The sequence below is a fragment of the Onychostoma macrolepis genome, chromosome 21, assembly GCF_012432095.1.
Source record: "Onychostoma macrolepis isolate SWU-2019 chromosome 21, ASM1243209v1, whole genome shotgun sequence".
NCBI lineage: Eukaryota > Metazoa > Chordata > Actinopteri > Cypriniformes > Cyprinidae > Onychostoma > Onychostoma macrolepis.
Genome location: NC_081175.1, coordinates 183,761 through 204,056, shown reverse-complemented (window position 1 = coordinate 204,056; position 20,296 = coordinate 183,761). Strand labels below are relative to the sequence as shown.

At 38.9% G+C, this 20,296-nt stretch overlaps 1 protein-coding gene and 1 long non-coding RNA gene across 5 annotated transcripts in view; one reads left to right on the top strand and one right to left on the bottom strand.

Annotated features, from left to right (window-relative positions):
• LOC131529249 (uncharacterized) overlaps window positions 1–3,036 on the bottom strand; it is a 25,423-nt gene extending 22,387 nt beyond the window's left edge. Inside the window, exon 1 of the long non-coding RNA XR_009268034.1 lies at window positions 2,913–3,036. This is a non-coding gene — a long non-coding RNA (uncharacterized LOC131529249). The remainder of the gene's footprint in view (window positions 1–2,912) is intronic.
• The window catches only part of slc22a5 (solute carrier family 22 member 5), a 26,743-nt gene extending 6,447 nt beyond the window's left edge, over window positions 1–20,296 (top strand). Inside the window, exons 2-14 of one of the 4 annotated variants that reach the window (XR_009268033.1) lie at window positions 10,230–10,381; window positions 11,185–11,419; window positions 12,173–12,716; window positions 13,786–13,889; window positions 14,047–14,201; window positions 14,550–14,721; window positions 15,004–15,130; window positions 15,296–15,393; window positions 15,492–15,706; window positions 18,224–18,406; window positions 18,494–18,629; window positions 18,708–18,887; window positions 19,197–20,296. Coding sequence is in view for 3 of the 4 variants with exons in the window: in XM_058758875.1 (XP_058614858.1) it covers window positions 12,330–12,716; window positions 13,786–13,889; window positions 14,047–14,201; window positions 14,550–14,721; window positions 15,004–15,130; window positions 15,296–15,393; window positions 15,492–15,706; window positions 18,224–18,406; window positions 18,494–18,629; window positions 18,708–18,807 (1,677 nt within the window). In the remaining variant the exon portion in view is untranslated. Of the gene's footprint in view, window positions 1–10,229; window positions 10,382–11,184; window positions 11,420–12,172; window positions 12,717–13,785; window positions 13,890–14,046; window positions 14,202–14,549; window positions 14,722–15,003; window positions 15,131–15,295; window positions 15,394–15,491; window positions 15,707–18,223; window positions 18,407–18,493; window positions 18,630–18,707 lie in introns of all 4 variants that reach the window. The other 3 variants (XM_058758875.1, XM_058758873.1, XM_058758874.1) reach the window with 3 other exon arrangements.

Genomic DNA, 20,296 nt, shown 5'->3' with positions numbered 1-20,296 from the left:
ATGACATTTAAAACAATTATTAATTATGATGAATGCTTACAAATGAACAACATGAGTATGAGGTTTAAACGAGGGATCATGAATACCAGTGTTGGGTGTAAAGCATTACAAGTGATTAATTACTGTCATTTAATCACATTTCCTTTGAAAAAGTAAAGTAAGGGATTACTCTAAATTTTTCGATTACAGTAACTTCTGATGTAATTGCATTAAATTATGTATAGACCCATGTAAAATGTATGTTTCTCCCTTTAAGTACTCAATAATTAATCAATGATTTATGCAATTTTATGGAAACGTTTTGAAAGAATTAAAAGAGCAGTTTCTCGTCTATCCTTGTATTGCTCAGGTGGTCGAGGTTGTTATGGGGTTTATAAAGTAATTAGTAATAAGTACTGCAATACTTTGTAGAGGAAGTCATTCGTAATCTAATTACACTGTTGAAGGTGTAATTAGTAGCTAGTAATTACTGTTTTTTTTTCATCTGCTTACACACGGAATCTTTCCTTGTCACAGTTTCTGAAAGCTGAACTCAAACAGCAGAAGCACGCACCAGATCTGCAAAACCAGACACTGATTCTCAGCCTTTGACTCAGTTTTCAATTTCAGAAAACACTTTTTGCAAAACACAACACACAGTGTTGCCAACGTAGCAATTTTGTTGCTAAATCTAGTAACTTTTCACACAACCCTAGCAACATTTTCTTCCAAAAGCACCTAGCAACAAAATTAGCTATTTTTAAAATGTATTTGGCAACTTTTAGCAACTTTTGAGAAGTGACTCAAATTGATAAAAAGGTACACATTTTTCCATCTAAATTACACAAAAAGAGGAAACCAAAGATGCCTTGCAGTACAAGTCGAGTCACTATTATTTGTTTAGTGCTTTTAACAATGCAAATTGTGTCAAAGCAGCTTTACATCAGCTTGATATAAAGCTGGGTGGCTTTATATTAGCTTTACAGTATTTAGACGGGGAAGTAATGTGTCGAAATAGTGTCATTCTCCTCTGGCCAGACAAAATAAAAAATAAAAACACAGTACACATCACGTGTATTAAGTTTCCTGCTATTTGCAATTGTTCAATTTAATAATAATAATTCAATAATTGTTCATTGATGATACACCTTGTTAGTAGCTTGTACACTAAAAAAATGTCTAGAAAAATGGAAAAGGTACTAGCAATTTTCCAGGACATAGACTATCCATTTTCCATTATCTGTTGTAACCCTGTAACCCGAAAACACAAAATACAATGCGTAATTTAAAATGCAGGTAAAAAACCTGTGGAAAAATCACAAAATTTCATCATGTTAACATAGCCCTATTTTTACAGATTTGTCTTAGAGTGTAGCATACTAACTAATACACTGCTTCAAACTCTAATTGTTCAGAATGTGTAGTTTTACTAGTTTACTAGCTAAAAAAAAAAAAAAACTTAAATTGTTAAAAAATGTGTAAGTTTAATTATTCAATATTGTGTTTAAAAATACACTTATCTATATTGTAATTTTATATTATGCATTTATTATTTTACGAACAAATCTAAATTAACTTAAAATATATTTTTTGCTGAGATTCTATGCAGTGACAATTTTGCGCTGTGATTACGTAATGGCGTCATCACGCAATCACAACATCATTTAGCAACTTTTAGCAACAAATCAACCTTCCTTTAGCAACTTCCCATGAAAATAAGTTAGCAACACTGCAACACACAGTTCTGGATGAAACACACAAAACTCTAAACACAAGTAACTAGATTTTTTTTTTCAAACTCAAGTAATCAGAAAGCCACAGTAATTCATCACTAACTCCTCACATGTGCTTCACTGAACACCAACCAATCAATAAACACACATCTACACAACTACACATGCTTCATGTGCTTCTTTTCTTTCGTTCTGTGTAATACTGTATTCACAACCTGCTTACAGTAAAAAAAGTTTGCTTTCATATTATATTATGGCAAAAGTGTTTGCAACGTAAGACAAATGTTTGCTTTTGAGATGTGTTTGTGATATTTTGAATGCAGTGCTTCATTTTGCAAGAGATTTGAGGCATTTTGCATTTTGTGTGCAAGATTTGTGCGTTAAGCTGAGGCAAAGCTTGGAAAATACTATGGTGCAGCTGAAAGCGCTTGTTTTACATTTAATTTCTTAATATGCAAATTCGATGCGATAGTGTTATTCTCGGTCGTGTTCTCCTGGTTCTCTGTAGATGTGTGTGTGGTTATTCTGCCCCCTGCTGGACACTGCAGGCAGAGCATAGTTACCCAGCGCATCTGCTGCGTTACTCTACGCATAATTCTACATTCCCATGAACAAAGCCGTAAATGCGATCACAAAGCGACAGAGGAATAAACCGAACAATGAAGAGCACAATAACTGAAACCCGTGCGAACCCTGACCGTTCTGAAGCATGTTTGACCGGAGAATCCCGTTCTCCGACAGAAACCGAGCGGAGCGTGACGTCACCACGACCGTTACACGACCGCTCAACGACTTCGGCGCGAATCGTGAGTAACTTCACGATCGCAACCGATGTAACGGTAGCAGGTAACGTTAACGCTGGCGCGACGGTCGCAGATCTAAACTCGACTCGCTGCCACAACCTTTTAACGCAGAGTCACTTTCTCTTTCACATTCGCCAACAGCGTTCAGATCGCCACAGAACATGAAATTCTCAACATAATTCCTAAAACTCACCGATTCTACGGCCAGCAGACACATCACAAGATATTTGTTAAAGTCATGTTTGCTATGAGACATTAGTAAACCATGACACTAAAAGCCGTCTGTAGAGATGTGCTGGTGTGAACGCTACCAACAGCTGCAGTCGTACAGAACAATCATCATCAAGTCGTTTAACTAGATATAACAGTCCAGATTGAAGGATTGAAACACGCTCACCGAGAGTCGATCCTGGCGTCTAATAAACAGAATAAATGCGTTTAATCCGAACTCGTGATGGACGCAAAGGTATCTGAGCACAAATACACTGAAACGTTTAAAGCCTCTGCTCTTTCACTTTCGCTTTACTCAGATGTGAGGGAGGAGGCTGATGCGAGGAATTCACGAGAAATGTGTGGTGGACATGACCTTTATCTGGAATGCATCTTGACACTTTAGGACATCCTGCCTTATTTTGATGATCTGAATGGAATCGGGTTTTAATGTGGTGTTCCTATGAGTTCCATTCCGTTTTTAATTCCAGCCTATGCATTAAAATAAAATATGGTTACACTTTATTTTAAGGTGTCCTTGTTACAGTGTAATTATACATACAGTGGTATGCAAAAGTTTGGGCACCCCTGTAAATTTTCATGATTTTCCTTTATAAATCATTGGTTGTCTGGATAAGAAATTTCAGTTAAATATATGATATAGGAGATAAACACAGTGATATTTGAGAAGTGAAATAAAGTTTATATGATTTATGGAAAGTGTGCAAGAATTATTTAAACAAAATTAGGCATGTGCATAAATTTAGGCACCACAAAAGAAAAATTAACTCAATATTTTGTGCATCCTCCTTTTGCAGAAATAACAGCCTCTAAACGCTTTCTATAGCTTCCAATTAGAGTCTGGATTCTGGCAGAAGGTATTTTGGACCATTCTTCTTTACAAAACATCTCCAGTTCAGTCAGGTTTGATGGTTTCTGAGCATGGACAGCCCGCTTTAAATCACACCACAAATTTTCAATAATATTCAGGTCTGGGGACTGAGATGGCCATTCCAGAACGTTGTACTTGTTCCTCTGCATGAATGCCTTAGTAGATTTTGAGCAGTGTTTAGGGTCGTTGTTTTGTTGAAAGATCCAGCCCCAGCACAACTTCAACTTTGTCACTGATTCCTGGACATTGTTCTCCAGAATCTGCTGATATTGAGTGGAATCCATGCGACCCTCAACTTTAACAAGATTCCCAGTCCCTGCACTGGCCACACAGCCCCACAGCATGATGGAACCGCCACCAAATTTTACTGTAGGTAGCAAGTGTTTTCTTGGAATGCTGTGTTGTTTTTCCGCCATGCATAACGCCCGTTGTTTTGCCCAAATAACTCTATTTTAGTTTCATCAGTCCACAGCACCTTATTCCAAAATGAAGCTGGCTTGTCCAAATGTGCTTTAGCATACCTCAAGCGACACCGTTTGTGGCGTGTGCAGAGAAAAGGCTTTTTCCGCATTACTCGTCCATACAGCATCTCCTTGTGTAAAGTGCGCTGAATAGTTGAACGATGCACAGTGACACCATCTGCAGCAAGATGATGTTGTAGGTCTTTGGAGCTGGTCTGTGGCTTGACTGTGACTGTTCTCACCATCCTGCGCCTCTGCTTATCTGAGATTTTTCTTGGTCTGCCACTGGCCTTAACTAGAACTGTACCTCTGGTCTTCCAATTCCTCACAATGTTCCTCACAGTTGAGACTGAGAGCTTAAATCTCTGAGACAGCTTTCTGTATCCTTCCCCTAAACCATGATGTTCAACAATCATTGTTTTCAGGTCATCTGAGAGTGGTTTTGAGGCTCCCATGTTGCCACTCTTTAGAGAAGAAGCAAAGAGGAGAAACACTTACAATTGGCCTCCTTTAAATACTTTCTCATGATTGGATTCACCCGTGTATGGAGGTCAAGGGTCACTGAGGTTACCAAACCAATTTTGAGTTCTAATAATCAGTGCTAAAGGTATTGAAATCAATAAAATGACAAGGGTGCCTAAATTTATGCACATGCCTAATTTTGTTTAAATAATTCTTGCACACTTTCCATAAATCATATAAACTTTATTTCACTTCTCAAATATCACTGTGTTTATCTCCTATGTGATATATTTAACTGAAATTTCTTATCCAGACAACCAATGATTTATAAAGGAAAATCATGAAAATTTACAGGGGTGCCCAAACTTTTGCATACCACTGTATAAGTAGGCCTACTGAGTAATATTAATTAACTACATGCACTTACTATAGGATTAGGGTTAAGATGAGGGTTTGGGGTTAGTTAGCATGCAATTATGCATAATTCATTGTTATTATAATAGTAAGTACATGTAACATGTGTAACAAGGACACCATACAATAAAGTGTTACCTAAAATGTTTATTTTAAACTTACAAATGTGTAAAATATTAACTATTTAATTATTACTAACTGTTATAATCCACAAATAACAATGATAAAATGATGCTTTACTTGTAAAGTAAACGAAGCATTGTTAGACTATTTCTATATTTATGGCAGAGTGCACTAGAGCAAAGTGCAGACAGGGACTGATGCAGTCTATTGAAAGTGAAAATAGAAGTGATTCCTTTGCATTGGTGTAAATGGTAGCAGAAGCTCTTTGCACCTCGGTCTATTGCATTTAGTGCATATTTATTCAAATGTATGCTGCATTATTGGGGGTTTGCTTGCCCTGTCCTTTCAACATTTAAAAGATGAACTTTACTACAGTAAACTTTCCACTGAACCACAGTCTCTAAATATTGTGTAAATGTGTTCAAAAATCGGCCTAAAATATCAAAAATGTTTGAAATCCTTAAACTAGATGGAATCACAGGCTGAAGCCAAGAAAATCAGGGTCGGTGTCCATCACACACTACATGAAATCTGTCATCTCTGACTGACCAAAGCCTGCAGAACGCCTCTGACACCGCAGTGACTCCAGACAAAGCTCTGTGGAGAAGCTTATTCCAGCATGAACTCGGAGTAAACTTGCCCAGGCCAGAATGTTAGGAGTCTGTAACGATCGTGAGAACTTGAGTTGATTTTGCATATTATTACTAGAGTTTCTTTGTTCCATGTAATTCACTCCTCAAAACCTGTAGCATGTGTTGCTGAGTATTGGACGTGAGGAGAATTGAGAAGTAAAATCTCTCAGGCCTTTATCAACACAGGTCTCTATCAGACCAGCTGTGCTCCTCAACAATGTCTTAAGATTTGTTTTTGGTCATTTGGGTCGACACATCTTGACTTTCTCAAAGTTACCTCCATCAGTGGCGTAGCGGACAGGCACGCGGGGCATGCTCATTTTGTTAATTTTACTGACTGACAACCGACGCTCATTAACCGATCATTAACAGTTAACCGACAAAATTAGATTTAAATTAAATTAGATCTTAGGGCATGCACAAATAGCAGCACAAACATCAGAATAAGGATCACGCACCTGCAGCGCTTCTGTGCAGGGAGAAAAACAGAATAAAACAACATAAAAGGAATAAAATAAATAGTCCCAAATGAAATTTATTTCACTAAAATAACAAACATATTAAAATGTATTGCATTTGATTTATTTAATTCCAGATGCTTTTAAAGAACTTTTCACCATAACTTTTATGTGTAGTTTGAATGTAAAACATGAATTTGTTGTATTCCCATTTGTAAAATACAAATTAATTATTATAATATAAATATAACATAATTATTTGGCGTAATAGGCCATTTATACGCAGAAACTGACCTTGGCGTGCATATGAAACGCAGTGAGTAGGATTAGGGTTAAGATGAGGGTTTGGGGTTAGTTAGCATGCAATTATGCATAATTCATTGTTATTATAATAGTAAGTACATGTAACATGTGTAACAAGGACACCATACAATAAAGTGTTACCTAAAATGTTTATTTTAAACTTACAAATGTGTAAAATATTAACTATTTAATTATTACTAAATGTTATAATCCACAAATAACAATGATAAAATGATGCTTTACTTGTAAAGTAAACGAAGCATTGTTAGACTATTTCTATATTTATGGCAGAGTGCACTAGAGCAAAGTGCAGACAGGGACTGATGCAGTCTATTGAAAGTGAAAATAGAAGTGATTCCTTTGCATTGGTGTAAATGGTAGCAGAAGCTCTTTGCACCTCGGTCTATTGCATTTAGTGCATATTTATTCAAATGTATGCTGCATTATTGGGGGTTTGCTTGCCCTGTCCTTTCAACATTTAAAAGATGAACTTTACTACAGTAAACTTTCCACTGAACCACAGTCTCTAAATATTGTGTAAATGTGTTCAAAAATCGGCCTAAAATATCAAAAATGTTTGAAATCCTTAAACTAGATGGAATCACAGGCTGAAGCCAAGAAAATCAGGGTCGGTGTCCATCACACACTACATGAAATCTGTCATCTCTGACTGAACAAAGCCTGCAGAACGCCTCTGACACCGCAGTGACTCCAGACAAAGCTCTGTGGAGAAGCTTATTCCAGCATGAACTCGGAGTAAACTTGCCCAGGCCAGAATGTTAGGAGTCTGTAACGATCGTGAGAACTTGAGTTGATTTTGCATATTATTACTAGAGTTTCTTTGTTCCATGTAATTCACTCCTCAAAACCTGTAGCATGTGTTGCTGAGTATTGGACGTGAGGAGAATTGAGAAGTAAAATCTCTCAGGCCTTTATCAACACAGGTCTCTCTATCAGACCAGCTGTGCTCCTCAACAATGTCTTAAGATTTGTTTTTTGGTCATTTGGGTCGACACATCTTGACTTTCTCAAAGTTACCTCCATCAGTGGCGTAGCGGACAGGCACGCGGGGCATGCTCATTTTGTTAATTTTACTGACTGACAACCGACGCTCATTAACCGATCATTAACAGTTAACCGACAAAATTAGATTTAAATTAAATTAGATCTTAGGGCATGCACAAATAGCAGCACAAACATCAGAATAAGGATCACGCACCTGCAGCGCTTCTGTGCAGGGAGAAAAACAGAATAAAACAACATAAAAGGAATAAAATAAATAGTCCCAAATGAAATTTATTTCACTAAAATAACAAACATATTAAAATGTATTGCATTTGATTTATTTAATTCCAGATGCTTTTAAAGAACTTTTCACCATAACTTTTATGTGTAGTTTGAATGTAAAACATGAATTTGTTGTATTCCCATTTGTAAAATACAAATTAATTATTATAATATAAATATAACATAATTATTTGGCGTAATAGGCCATTTATACGCAGAAACTGACCTTGGCGTGCATATGAAACGCAGTGAGTAGGATTAGGGTGCGGGGTAGGTGTGTATTAGGCTAATATCATAATATGCACGCCAAAGTCAATTTCTGCGTATAAATAGTATGCCAAATAGAAACAGAAAATCGTGCTACTGAAACACATGTTTGTGAGATCAGACTACTGCGGAGGAACAGTGAGAGCGGTTCGAACAAACGGGAATTGATTGTGAAAGCACCGACTCAAAATACTGATATTCAAATGAATGACATGGCGTTCAGTCGACAGAAATACTGGACACATAACTGCTGAAATATTTCCGGGTCAGTTTGAGCGCTCATGGTTCACACAGTGCGTACAGCTGTACATCTGCAGGCGCCACTGATGTGAGTCAGACTGATAATAAAGATTAATCAAGATTTAAGAGTGTGCCAGTGAGTCCAACGCTCAGCCCATTCTCTGATTATTCAGATTGAGAGCTCGCCAGAAATACAGCGACACTGATATACTGACATCTCACTTGCCATGCAGACAGCTTGAGACACAAATGCTCTCTTTTTTGCATGACATGTTTGGGGTCTTTGATCATTGTGTGGCAATAAGTGGTCAGGTAGGGAAAATTACCAATACTAAGAGAAATCCTATCGTCGACTACGCCACCTGGAATACACCAGGACAGAATATACAAGGGCACACAGGCTCGTTGCCAAAGGCCGGGTGAGCATAAACATATACAGTAATAAGAGTCACTTTTCAAACACAATTAATAAAAACACAGTCAGTCAATACATCACACAAGGTCTCAAATCACAAACACAATACAAGTAACATAGAAAATTATTAAACACAAAGATAACAAAATCAAGAGGTAAAGAGGGAGGTGGCCAGTGGAGACCCTCAAGTTTCTACCCCACACTCAATACCCACGACACACACACACACACACACACACACACGTGAAAAACAAGGCAAAATGTTAAGCACAGCACTCCATGTGGACACACCAGTACAGGGTACCATGCCAACCCCTCCCACTTTAAAGACCTAAACCCACAAAAAAACATACAAAATCACAAATCAATTCAATAAGTTTACACACAAAACACCAAAGCACAAACACAGCCACTGGCACGGAGGAGGGAAATAAAATGGCCAAGAAGAGCCAGATTACAGAGACTTAGCCTCCCAGCTAACTCACGCGCAGACCAGCGCAACCCTGTTCCAGTGCTTCAAACACAACACAAGCAAAATAACAGAGCGGACCCAGGGGAGCTCCAGACAAACGGATGAAACTAACACGAACACAAACAGAGCAGCAGTGCAGTCGGGTACTTGATGTTCATTAGGCTTCAGATCAGATCACTGGAAACCCCTGGACGTGCAATCAAACCTGCCGGACATTGAACAGAAAGAGTTACTCATAAAAATGATTGTTAAAAACAAACAATAAACTCTCCATACATACCAAGGAAACGGTAAAATGCTGCAATTGCTCACCACGCAGGCCCATGACTAAAAACAAACAAGGTAGTAAGCCTCTCCATTAAACAGGCAAAAGGCTTCTTTAAAACAGGGACTGACCCGAGAACTGGCCAACAGCCAGCACACATGACAGACAGGAGGATAACCCAACCGCTGGCACTCATTCAACACGTCACATGTCACAAAGGGGCGGTACCAAGGATGATGCATCCCAAGCAGCCAAACACTTCCCTCTTTTATATTCACAACACAGGCACTAACAGGCTCATGAACCAATCATAATGAAGTACAAACACTGATTGGTTCACCTATTTGGGTAACGCCAGCCAATCATATCAGGGCTATACCTCACTCTGCTACAGTTGCTTGAAGACTTGATCATTGCATTAAATATGGTAATTCAGTGATGTCTTCACAGACGTGTATTGTGATCATAGACATCCATAAATAAATCAAATCCACAGACAGCAGAGCACCATTACAATCATCATCATCATCACTTGTCGCCCAATACCCAATGTATGCATAAACTGGATTATATCCCATTGAAACATCCAATAAACCCACAATCTTCTTTTTGTTTTCTGCAGGCATTTGCGGTTAACCTCCTGATGGCATAAACTCATTGCATTTAGCAAAAGAACATGTATTCTCTTTTCCCAGCGCTTCATATCTGTTATTGATAATACACTCACTGCAGGTTCTGTCCTCAGAAACATCGCAGCTTGTTTGCACTTGGTAGGTGTTTCTTCTCAAAGTATCTGAATTGCTTTTTTGATAGGATTTGATGAATCAGATCTTATGAAGCATTAATGCTGGCAGTCTCGTCAGCTGTTAATGCATCTGATGATGAAGTTAAAGGGCACAAGCGTACACACACCAAGAAGCAGGAGAAACATTCATCGTGAGCTCTCACCACATCAAGAACTGAACGTAAGTTGTCCTTTGCACATTTTGTAACAAAGTACTTGAGCACTGTATTTAAGTACGCTTATTACTAAGAGTAATATTTTTTTCTGGAAACTTATGACTTTAACTTAATTTGAAAGACAAATACTGTACTTTTTACTCCACTGAAGCAGAAAGTCAGTGGGAGATTTTTTTCTCTGTTAAACGTGACTTTTATTTTTTAGACAGCCTATCAGCAATCACACGTGAAGTGATCTCCCAGCATTTTTGTGAACACTGACCGGTTGCAAATGCGATATTTATTTACAACAATTCAATGATAAGTAGTTAATATTGTGGTACATATAAGACACAATATTGTCCGATTTTGCAAAATTGCTTAAGTGAAAATATTGCCTATAAAGCCACAGAAGAACTGTTGTGCGTCTCCTAATAAAACACAATAGTTCTTTGACTTGAAGCAGCGCTGCACAGACGTTCTGTGTGTGACATCAAAGACCGCGAGAGCGATTAGACAGCATTTATTTAAAAAAATGTATGTAAAAAAATCTTGCTGTTTTGCTTTTTTGTTAAAGCAGTGTTGCTGTTGTAAAGTTACACAGCTGGGTTTTAAAACACTGCACTGACATAAAAAAGGAAATTTACGTTTGGTACTTGAGTACTTTTAAGAGCAAGTACTTCTGTATCATTTTACTCAAGTAAAAATCTGTCTTCACAACTTTCACTGATAATGGAGTAATATTTGACCAGCAGTATCTGTACTTTCACTCAAGTAACAGAGTTATGTACTTTGTCCACCTTTGAATAAAAAACATATTTTTTTTCAGGCAACACACTACAGTTAGTTCTGAATATTTAACAGCAGATTCAAGCATCGAATAAATAACCAGAGCTTTCTGGCAGGACAAAACACACTTACATGAATGGGAGACCATAGCAAATGCATTATTTTACGTTCCCATTCGCTCCAACAGCACTCTCCATGACTTTACAAAAGAGGGGGAACATCGAAAGAGATGGATTATGGTAGTCAGAAAAGAATAAAGAGTCAAATCTTTATTTGTAAGTTATTCTTTTACTCCTTTGGCTAGTTTTATTGAATGAAAGGTATTAATAATGCAAAGAGGATATGATGCAAATGTATGCTTAAACTATAATGATGTAAACTGTCCCTTATGAACATTAACCATGCACCATTGTTTTTTTAAAAATATATATTCATTACCATTTGTATAACCATAGTTTTACTACAAATACCATGGTTAATGCGGTTATCATGGTTTAACTACAGTAACCATGGTTTTTTGGTTTTATTTGTATTTGTAAAACCATGGTTAATTTTCATAAGGGGTGTCTTACTGTAGGTGATCTGTGGATGTACAGCCCTGATCAGCACAAACATGGATGGTTTTGAATTTTGAGAATTGTAGTGTTGTTGCTCTTCACATAAACATAATTCATACTCCTCTTTCAAATAAGCAGAAATGTTTTCAGGAACAAATCGTTCCAGCTGATCTGTTGATGAAGGGAGGACAGATCTTATACATGTACATGAGTACTCACCATGCACAAAAAATAAAAATAAAACCGATATTCAAACCCCAGGCCCTTGATAGCAGTTAGAAGCAAGTATTTTCCAGACTGAAGGCTGATCCTGGAGTTTTACTCCCATTAGAGCTAATCAGATTGCAAGCATTCGTAATTCTTTTGGCTCCTTTTAGTGGAAAAATGTGCCTTGGATTAGTTGTCATGTACACAATGTTAGAAGAGCAGTCAAACTCTGACAAGACTCACAGCCTTCCTTCATGTGTCCAGGTCGAGCACAGCAGCGCTCTTCTCCAAATATCTCCAGGAGTTTCTAAAGACCTAAATACCGAAGCTGACCTCTGCAGCATGTGGTAATTCAGAGGCTTTGGACAAAAAGGCATTTTTACAGTCAGCTGATTCTTCTGTACGCTCGAGCACTGGCAGAATGGGAAATTATGATGAGGACACCGCCTTTCTGGGGCAAAAGGGACCGTTTTTTGTCATCCTTTTCTTTCTCTTGAATGCCGTCTACATTTCCACGGGGCTTCACAGCCTCTACATAGTGTTTGTTGGGGCTTCACCGTCACATCACTGTCGGATAGCGGATGCAAATCTAAGTGAAGAATGGCTGAAAGCCAGTATTCCCAATGAGATGGTCAATGGAAAACTACAGCCGAGTCAGTGCTGGAGATACAGGCTGGAGACGGTCAGAGGCCTGTGTGCGCAGGGTTACTCGCCGCCGGAGGTCAATCTGACAGACATTACGCTGGAGAAGTGTGTGGACGGATGGAGCTACAGCACAGACGTCTACCGCTCCACCATCGTCTCGGAGGTGAGTGCGTGCACGCAGAACTCTACATTCAGGAAGATTCATGTATTATACAGTTTTTTCAACTGCTTACATCAGCTTCTTTTTTAAACTTTACACACAAATCCAAGAATTGCACACAAAATGCTAAATACCTCGCATCTTTTGCAAAATGAAGCACTGCATTCAAAATATCACAAACACGTCTCAAAAGCAAACACTTTTGCCATAATATTATATTATTTTTGGATATATCATATACACACAGTTATTCAAAACATAAAGCTGTTCTTTCATGAGCTCCTGTGTACATTTCTGTAGAAGATTGAAAGTAATTAGCAGAGAGATGTTGAAAAATTCACGATAAACACGAAAGCAAACTTTTTTTACTGTAAGCAGGTTGTGAATACAGTATTACACAGAACGAAAGAAAAGAAGCACATGAAGCATGTGTAGTTGTGTAGATGTGTGTTTATTGATTGGTTGGTGTTCAGTGAAGCACATGTGAGGAGTTAGTGATGAATTACTGTGGCTTTCTGATTACTTGAGTTTGAAAAAGAAAATCAAGTTACTTGTGTTTAGAGCTGTGTGTGTTTCATCCAGAACTGTGTGTTGTGTTTGTTTTATGAAACTGAAAACTGAGTCAAAGGCTGAGAAAAAAAAAAAAACTGTAATTGCAAAGAAAATTTGGATTGCACAGTTTTAACAAACCAATCAACTTCACGAGATGCATATTTGTCAGTCATACATTAATAAAACAAGAATGAGATTTGAGTAGTACTAATGAACCAAATCTGTTTTAATCTGTTATAGATTTATCATCAATAAATCCGATTTGTTTCATCTGTTACATTTGAACTGAATCTTGTTCCACAGCTAGCCATAAATTAACCATTTTTTAATTGATTACATTTGTTTTAACAATTAACAGATTTATGCTGATAAGGAATTTGAGTTTAAATTAAACCAAACAGATGCAAATAAACTATGCCATGATTTCTTTTTGAGTGCGTGAAAACTCTCAGCGATTCATCCAGTAACATTAATAAAGAGCAGGTGATGGTAAAGTGTGGTTGTGTATGTTCTGGCGCAGTGGGATCTGGTGTGTGACAGCGAGTGGAGAGTCCCGTTCGCAACCTCAACACTATACATGGGCTACCTGTTGGGCTCTCTTGTTTCTGGCCAACTTTCTGACAGGTACTGCTTTTGTCCACACGTCATAATCAGTGCAAACATTCACAAAATCATTTGATAACAACAGTTTGTTTACTGCAAGTGGCCTGTTCCCTGCTGAAACCCGCAGTCAGAGACACATCCAGTGACGTCTGGTGTCTGGTGTCTGGTGTCTCATCAGGTTTGGCAGGAGGAAGGTTTTCTTGGCGTCTCTGGCGGCCGAAGCTCTAGTGATGCTCGCGCAGTCCTTCGCCGACTCGTGGCTGCTCTTCTGCGTTCTGTATTTTTTTGTTGGCACAGTCCAAATATCCCTGTACATCACAGCGTTTGTGCTTGGTAAGCATATTATAAAATGAGATGTCACTGAAGTGAATATAACCTGCTGAACTATTTCACTGCCTGAGATACGCTGGAAACGCATGCACTCTTAAAAATAAAGGTTTCAAATAAATAACAACGCCACAGAAGAACCATCCAAACAACCTTTCAGTGAACAGTTTTTTCTTAGTGTGAGGAACATTTTAATCTACAAATGTTTTCCATTATAAAGAACCTTTTGTGCATTGGAAGGATTTCATGCATGTTCGGGGTTCTTTATGAACTATCAATGCTAATGAAGAACCTTTGTTTTTAAGAGTGTGCATGGGTTATTCTAGATGTGTAAATGTCATTCCGTTGCCACAGGCAGTGAAGTGCTGAGTAAGTCCTTGCGCGTGTTCTTCACGACGCTGGGAGCGAGTCTGCATTACTGCATCGGTTACATGCTGCTGCCGTGGATCGCCTCCGCCGTCCGAGACTGGAGGAGCCTGCTGAGGGTTCTGTCGGGCCTGACGGTGGTCTACATCCCACTGTGGTGGTGAGTCTCAAGCACACCGGAAACACAAGCTCATGCGAAGACTTCACAAAGTTCTGAATGTAAAGAACAGACGTTTTAAATCTGCAGCATGACTATGCTTTCACATTTTGGATCATTTGTTGTGTTTGATTATAGTTTTTATAAGGCACACGGAGCATTCTGTCACATCTTATGCTGAAAGCCTAGCGTGAGCGCATCTTTGTGCAGTTCTCATCATTGGCCACTTGACCCTTCAGTCCTTCCCTACAATAGATCATCTTTTACTTCTAAACAAATCCTCAGGCTGATCCCGGAGTCTCCGCGATGGCTTCTCTCTCAGGGACGCGTGCTGGAATCTGAGGCCATCGTGAGAGAAGCAGCGAAGAAGAACAAAGTCGCTGCTCCAGAGGTGATCTTCAACCAGTCCGAGGTCTGAGTCTGCTCCTCCAGAGGACACTAACCCCGCTAAAATAAAACATAAATACAAGAACCCTTCAATAATATTCCCATTAAGCTATGAAAATGTTTTTCAAGCACTCTAAACATCCAATTTATTCCCATTTATTAAGCATGTTTTTAGTATGGTCATTTCTAGGTTAAAGAGGCGGCGTCCCAGAACAGCAAGTACAGCGTGCTCGACGTGCTACGGACCAGCGATATCCGCAAAACCACGTTCCTGTGTTTACTGCTATGGTGAGACATTCATGCAATCTAACACACATGGGACTGCATGCTCTTCAGATGAAACCACTAGCTGTAAATCAGTGAGTGTCTCTTTGTCCCTCTGATAGGATGGCCATCAACGTTGGATATTTCGGCTTGTCCTTGAATACTACTAACCTTAGCGGAGATCCGTTCCTCAACTGCTTCCTCTCCGCGGTCACCGAGGTGCCTGCCTACATCGTGTCCACGCTTCTCCTGAAGAGCTGTCCTCGGAGACCCGTCCTGTCTGCTTTCCTCGTCATCGGAGGAGGATTTCTGCTTCTGGTGCAGCTGATTCCTGAAAGTAAGAGCTCACACGCACAATACTGTCAAGACGCCTTTGGCATGGATCACAAGATCCGGTCCCACTTTATATCAGGTGGCCTTAACTACTGTGTACTTACATTTAAATTAATCATTTGATACAATGCACTTATTGTGTACATGCATGTTTTTACATTGTACTTATATTTTTAAAAATACCTATAAGTACTTACATCTATAATTAATTTCTGTAATTACATTTATAATTACACTGTCGACCCATCCCTCACACCTTAACCCACCCTTAAACCGACCCAGACCACCAAACCTGCCCCTAACCTCCCCGTATCGCCCTCAATAACAGCAGAAGTGTTTTGCAATATAATATGAACACAATAAGTACATTGTATTTATTTTTTGATGTAAGTACATAGTAGTTAAGGCCAAGTAATATAAAGTGTGACCCAAGATCCTACTGCGGATTCAGATTTAAAAATGAGCCTTACATTTAGATTTGAAGAGTGAAACACTCCTGTCCGTGCAACATCATCTTTTGCTCACTGTACTTGGAGAAAGGGACAGTGTTGGTGGAATTAAGAGAGCCATTTACTGTACATTAACTCATTAGCAGAGGGTTTATGATATAACAATAGCAGCAGTGAGTAACTGAGAGTAGGAGAAGTTATGTTTGGGAGGAGCACGTTCAGATAATTAATGTAATTAGCAGGATAGTGCAGCCTCGCTCCTCACTGTTCTCACCCCAGTTTGGGGATTCGGGGAGTTCTCGGGGTATATTACGAGCTCGGAGGCCTTCCCTCGGACAGCGCGACAGATATGCCTACTATTTGTTCAATCTGAGTAAGTGCGAATTCGTGAATTTATTATAAACAGTGTTGGGGAAAGTACATTTTAAAAGTAATGCATTACAATATTGCGTTTTCCCTAAAAAAGTAACTAATTACGGTACTTAGTTACTTTTTATGGAAAGTAATGCATTACGTTACTTTTGCATTACTTTCGTGTTACTTTTTAAATATGAGCAGGGCTTGATTGTTTTTAATATGAGTTCTATTTATAGCGAATGTAAAAGCTCTTCCACACCAACAAGTGTAATGAACAAACCTCAGTCTGAAGGGAAAGTAAATTCACGTCTGTACAGTAGAACGCAGGAGAAGAAGGTTCAACACTCTTCAGCAATACAAAACAATGAAGCACAATTGTTAGTTTATCTAAAGTCATTTTATCTTATTAGTATGGTTGAACTGGATCATCAAAGGTCAGCAGCAAAGACATCGGTTAATAAAATGGGATTCGATACATTTGTGTTATTTAACATTTAATTATTGCAGGTTTGCGTCGTATTCCGAGTTTGCATTTCACTGTTTTAATTCATTTTGATGAATACTGAATCTTTTTTTTTGCGAGTGGGATGAATTAATGCACATTCACACAGTCTAGAACTACAGTAAGATCATGTTCACACACAACGCCTCTGTGCTTCTGATTCCTCCCAACATGAGGACAGGAGAGCTGTCAGTCAATACAGGGGAAAACAAAGAAACTGGCGTTACTTTTTTTAAAAAGTAACTCGGATATTTTCTTGTAAAATAAAAAGTAATGTGTTACTTTACTAGTTGCTTGAAAAAAGTAATCTGATTACGTAACTCGCGTTACCCCCAACACTGATTATAAAACCCTAAAAAGCATCCGGTAAAAAGCGTTCAGAAAGAGTATCAGCAATCGCTATGAATGCCAGTGAGTTTATGACGGGTCGAGGGTTAGCGTTCATTCTGTGCAAGTAAAACTGGATTTGGACCATTTCAGGGAAAAGATGTTAAGCCTATTACTTGCACATTTATTGAGAGAGCTGGACTGGAGCTTTCCAGGGAACTTTCACATATATGAGTTTTTGCTGATTTAAGACCTTTTCACACTTAACACGAAAATTGGGTGCGAATGTTCGGAGCCATGATGCTTTTGAGTCGAACAAATAGGTCCCTATGGAGCTGTTCACACTGGGCGCAATCAAAAAGTGAGGATCCCGTGATGAATCAGGCCGTCTAATTACAGCTGAGCTTAGATCTCGTGCCCGGAGCAGCTGCTGAACAAACAGAGGGAGGGTTTTCTGAGAGAGAAGAGAGTGGATGCTGAGTTCTGGTTATCGTTGGTATCTGAGAACAGATTTATGCTCACGTTCCTTATACAGAACATGATTTATATTAATTCTCCACCGAATTATGTGATCTTAAGAGCACTGTTCGTTCCCTATCGATCACTTTGCAAAGCAATCTCTGGGAACTCCTCCACTTCTTCAAAATCCTGAAGTCTTAGAGATAACGTCAGCTTTACAAACACTGACAAGCTTGGCTTCACTTCGTTGACCTAGTAAAGTGGAACTTTCCTAAAGATGTAAACGACTTTCTGAGGGATTTGCGAGGGTCCCATCAGCACTAACCCTAACCTCATTCTAATTTGATTTAAAAGAAATAAAAAAGAAATCAAATGCACGGCTGATCAAGGGTGCAGTGGTCATTATAACGCTGAGGCTCTGTCACAGGTCTGCAGACTCTGGCGCTGGCATTAGAGATGGCCGGCAAGTTCGGCTTCACCATGTCCTTCTGTGTGGTCTACATCTACACGGCGGAGCTCTACCCCACCGTCCTGAGGAACCTGGGCATCGGCATGTGCTCCTCAGCCGCTCGCATCGGCAGCATCACCGCACCTTACGTCATATTCCTGGGTAAACCTGCGGCTGGCACACGAGTCTGATCATCTGCCTCACAATGAACTGGAGACAAGACGTTGTGTTCTTCTTTCTATTCGTAAGGTACTTTCAACAAATATCTGCCCTACATCCTGATGGGAAGTCTGACCATTGCGTCCTCGATCGCAAACGTGTTTCTGCCAGAGACGTTTGGAAAAGTGCTGCCTGAGACTCTGGAACAAATGCAGAAATGCAAACGGTGAGCCACCTGAATTATGTGTGTGTGTGTTAACAAACCATATATACACATACATCTTTATCTCTTGTTTTTTATTAGTTTTATTAGAAGAGATAAATGCACTCTGGAGGAGGGGAAAAGAACAGTCATCGTGAAAGAAGAAAAGTTTGATGGCTACACAGCAGGAATAAATGAATAAAAATTCTCCTCCAGACATTAAGACATTCAGAAGATCCTCGTCAGTGACTTCACAGTTTAATAGGCAACTCTTGATAAAATGTGAATATGTCTACAGGTCTTCTTTTTTTGTACATTAAGGTTATTTAATTTTTTTTAAGTATATTTGTTTTTTATGTCAATCTGTAATTGGTATTAGCACGATAATTTCTTTTTTCATTTACCGTTATACTTAACATATAATTTAAAAGATATGAATGGTTGTTGAATCAGAAGCGGTAGTTGGCATCCAGGTTGTTGTGTATTTAAAGTGTTTGTGCAAAATGCACTCTATTCTTTAGTACTCTTATTATTACATTCATTCCCAGTGGAAGCAAAGCTAATGCAGACATCTTTTATGATGGATAATAGGGTTAGAAAGAAGACCAATCACAGCTGTTGGGGTCTGTACAGACATAAAGAAATCCGAAGGACAAGCCGACAAACTGAGAAAAGAGGCACCTGCATACACAATACTTCTGCATTAAAGCAGACTTCTGTTGAGTCTAGTGCTCAGTAACTGCACAAATCCTCCCAACTCTTCATTCAACACATGCTACATTTTACAGAACTGTTACAGCTTCTTCTAGAGAACACTAAGTAGCACCTCTACACTTAAACAATATACTGCCACCTTGTGATTAAACTACAAAACACCACAACTTCTAGTCATTACTGAAACTGGATGTTTTTCATGCAACTAACTCTGGATCAAATTTACAGTCAAATGAATATGATCCCGCCTCGACCCGAGCCTGAGGAGCACTGCTATATATAACATCTCCATTGGGATGTGGCATGAAGTAACGGAGAGCGTGTCTTAGCTTCCTCTGCTGAAGTTGGTTTAGAGATGATGTAAGTAATGAGACCCGGATGGAGAGATGGATCAGAGGTCAAAGGTGAACCCAGGAGATCAACAGATGCTAACACGGAGATCTGAGAGTTACTCAGGAACGAGCTCCGGAGCTGTGCATTTGATAAATCAAAATCTGCCTGGAAACTTAAGTACTTTCTTTCTTTTTTTATTCAGTAAACATCAACATTATACAGTTTGCATAATTAATAACTTCATACAATAAGAAAAGCCAGAAGAAGCAAAAAAGCGAAAGTGTTAGAAGTATTCACATGCATGAGCACATCCTCAGCGGCTCCACCTACATTTGTTTCATAGAGATTTCACATTGGTTTGTGAGCAGACAGTGCTATTCGTGCCACATTAGGCAGGTGTTCACTGCAAACCCTGGCTGAGATGGTTTCTCTGTCGCTGATGTTTGGATTGCATTGGCTTTATTGCAGGACTGCTGGGATCCTGTTCCTGTTCCACCGACACTACACTTCTCTCTGCGTGTATATGAGACATATTAAATACTCATAAAATAACTCAGCAAAAAAAAGTGAGCTCAACATGGCTTGCTTTCATTGCAAACATTTATTACAATTTCTGATGGAAACAACTGTATCTCTCGTAGATG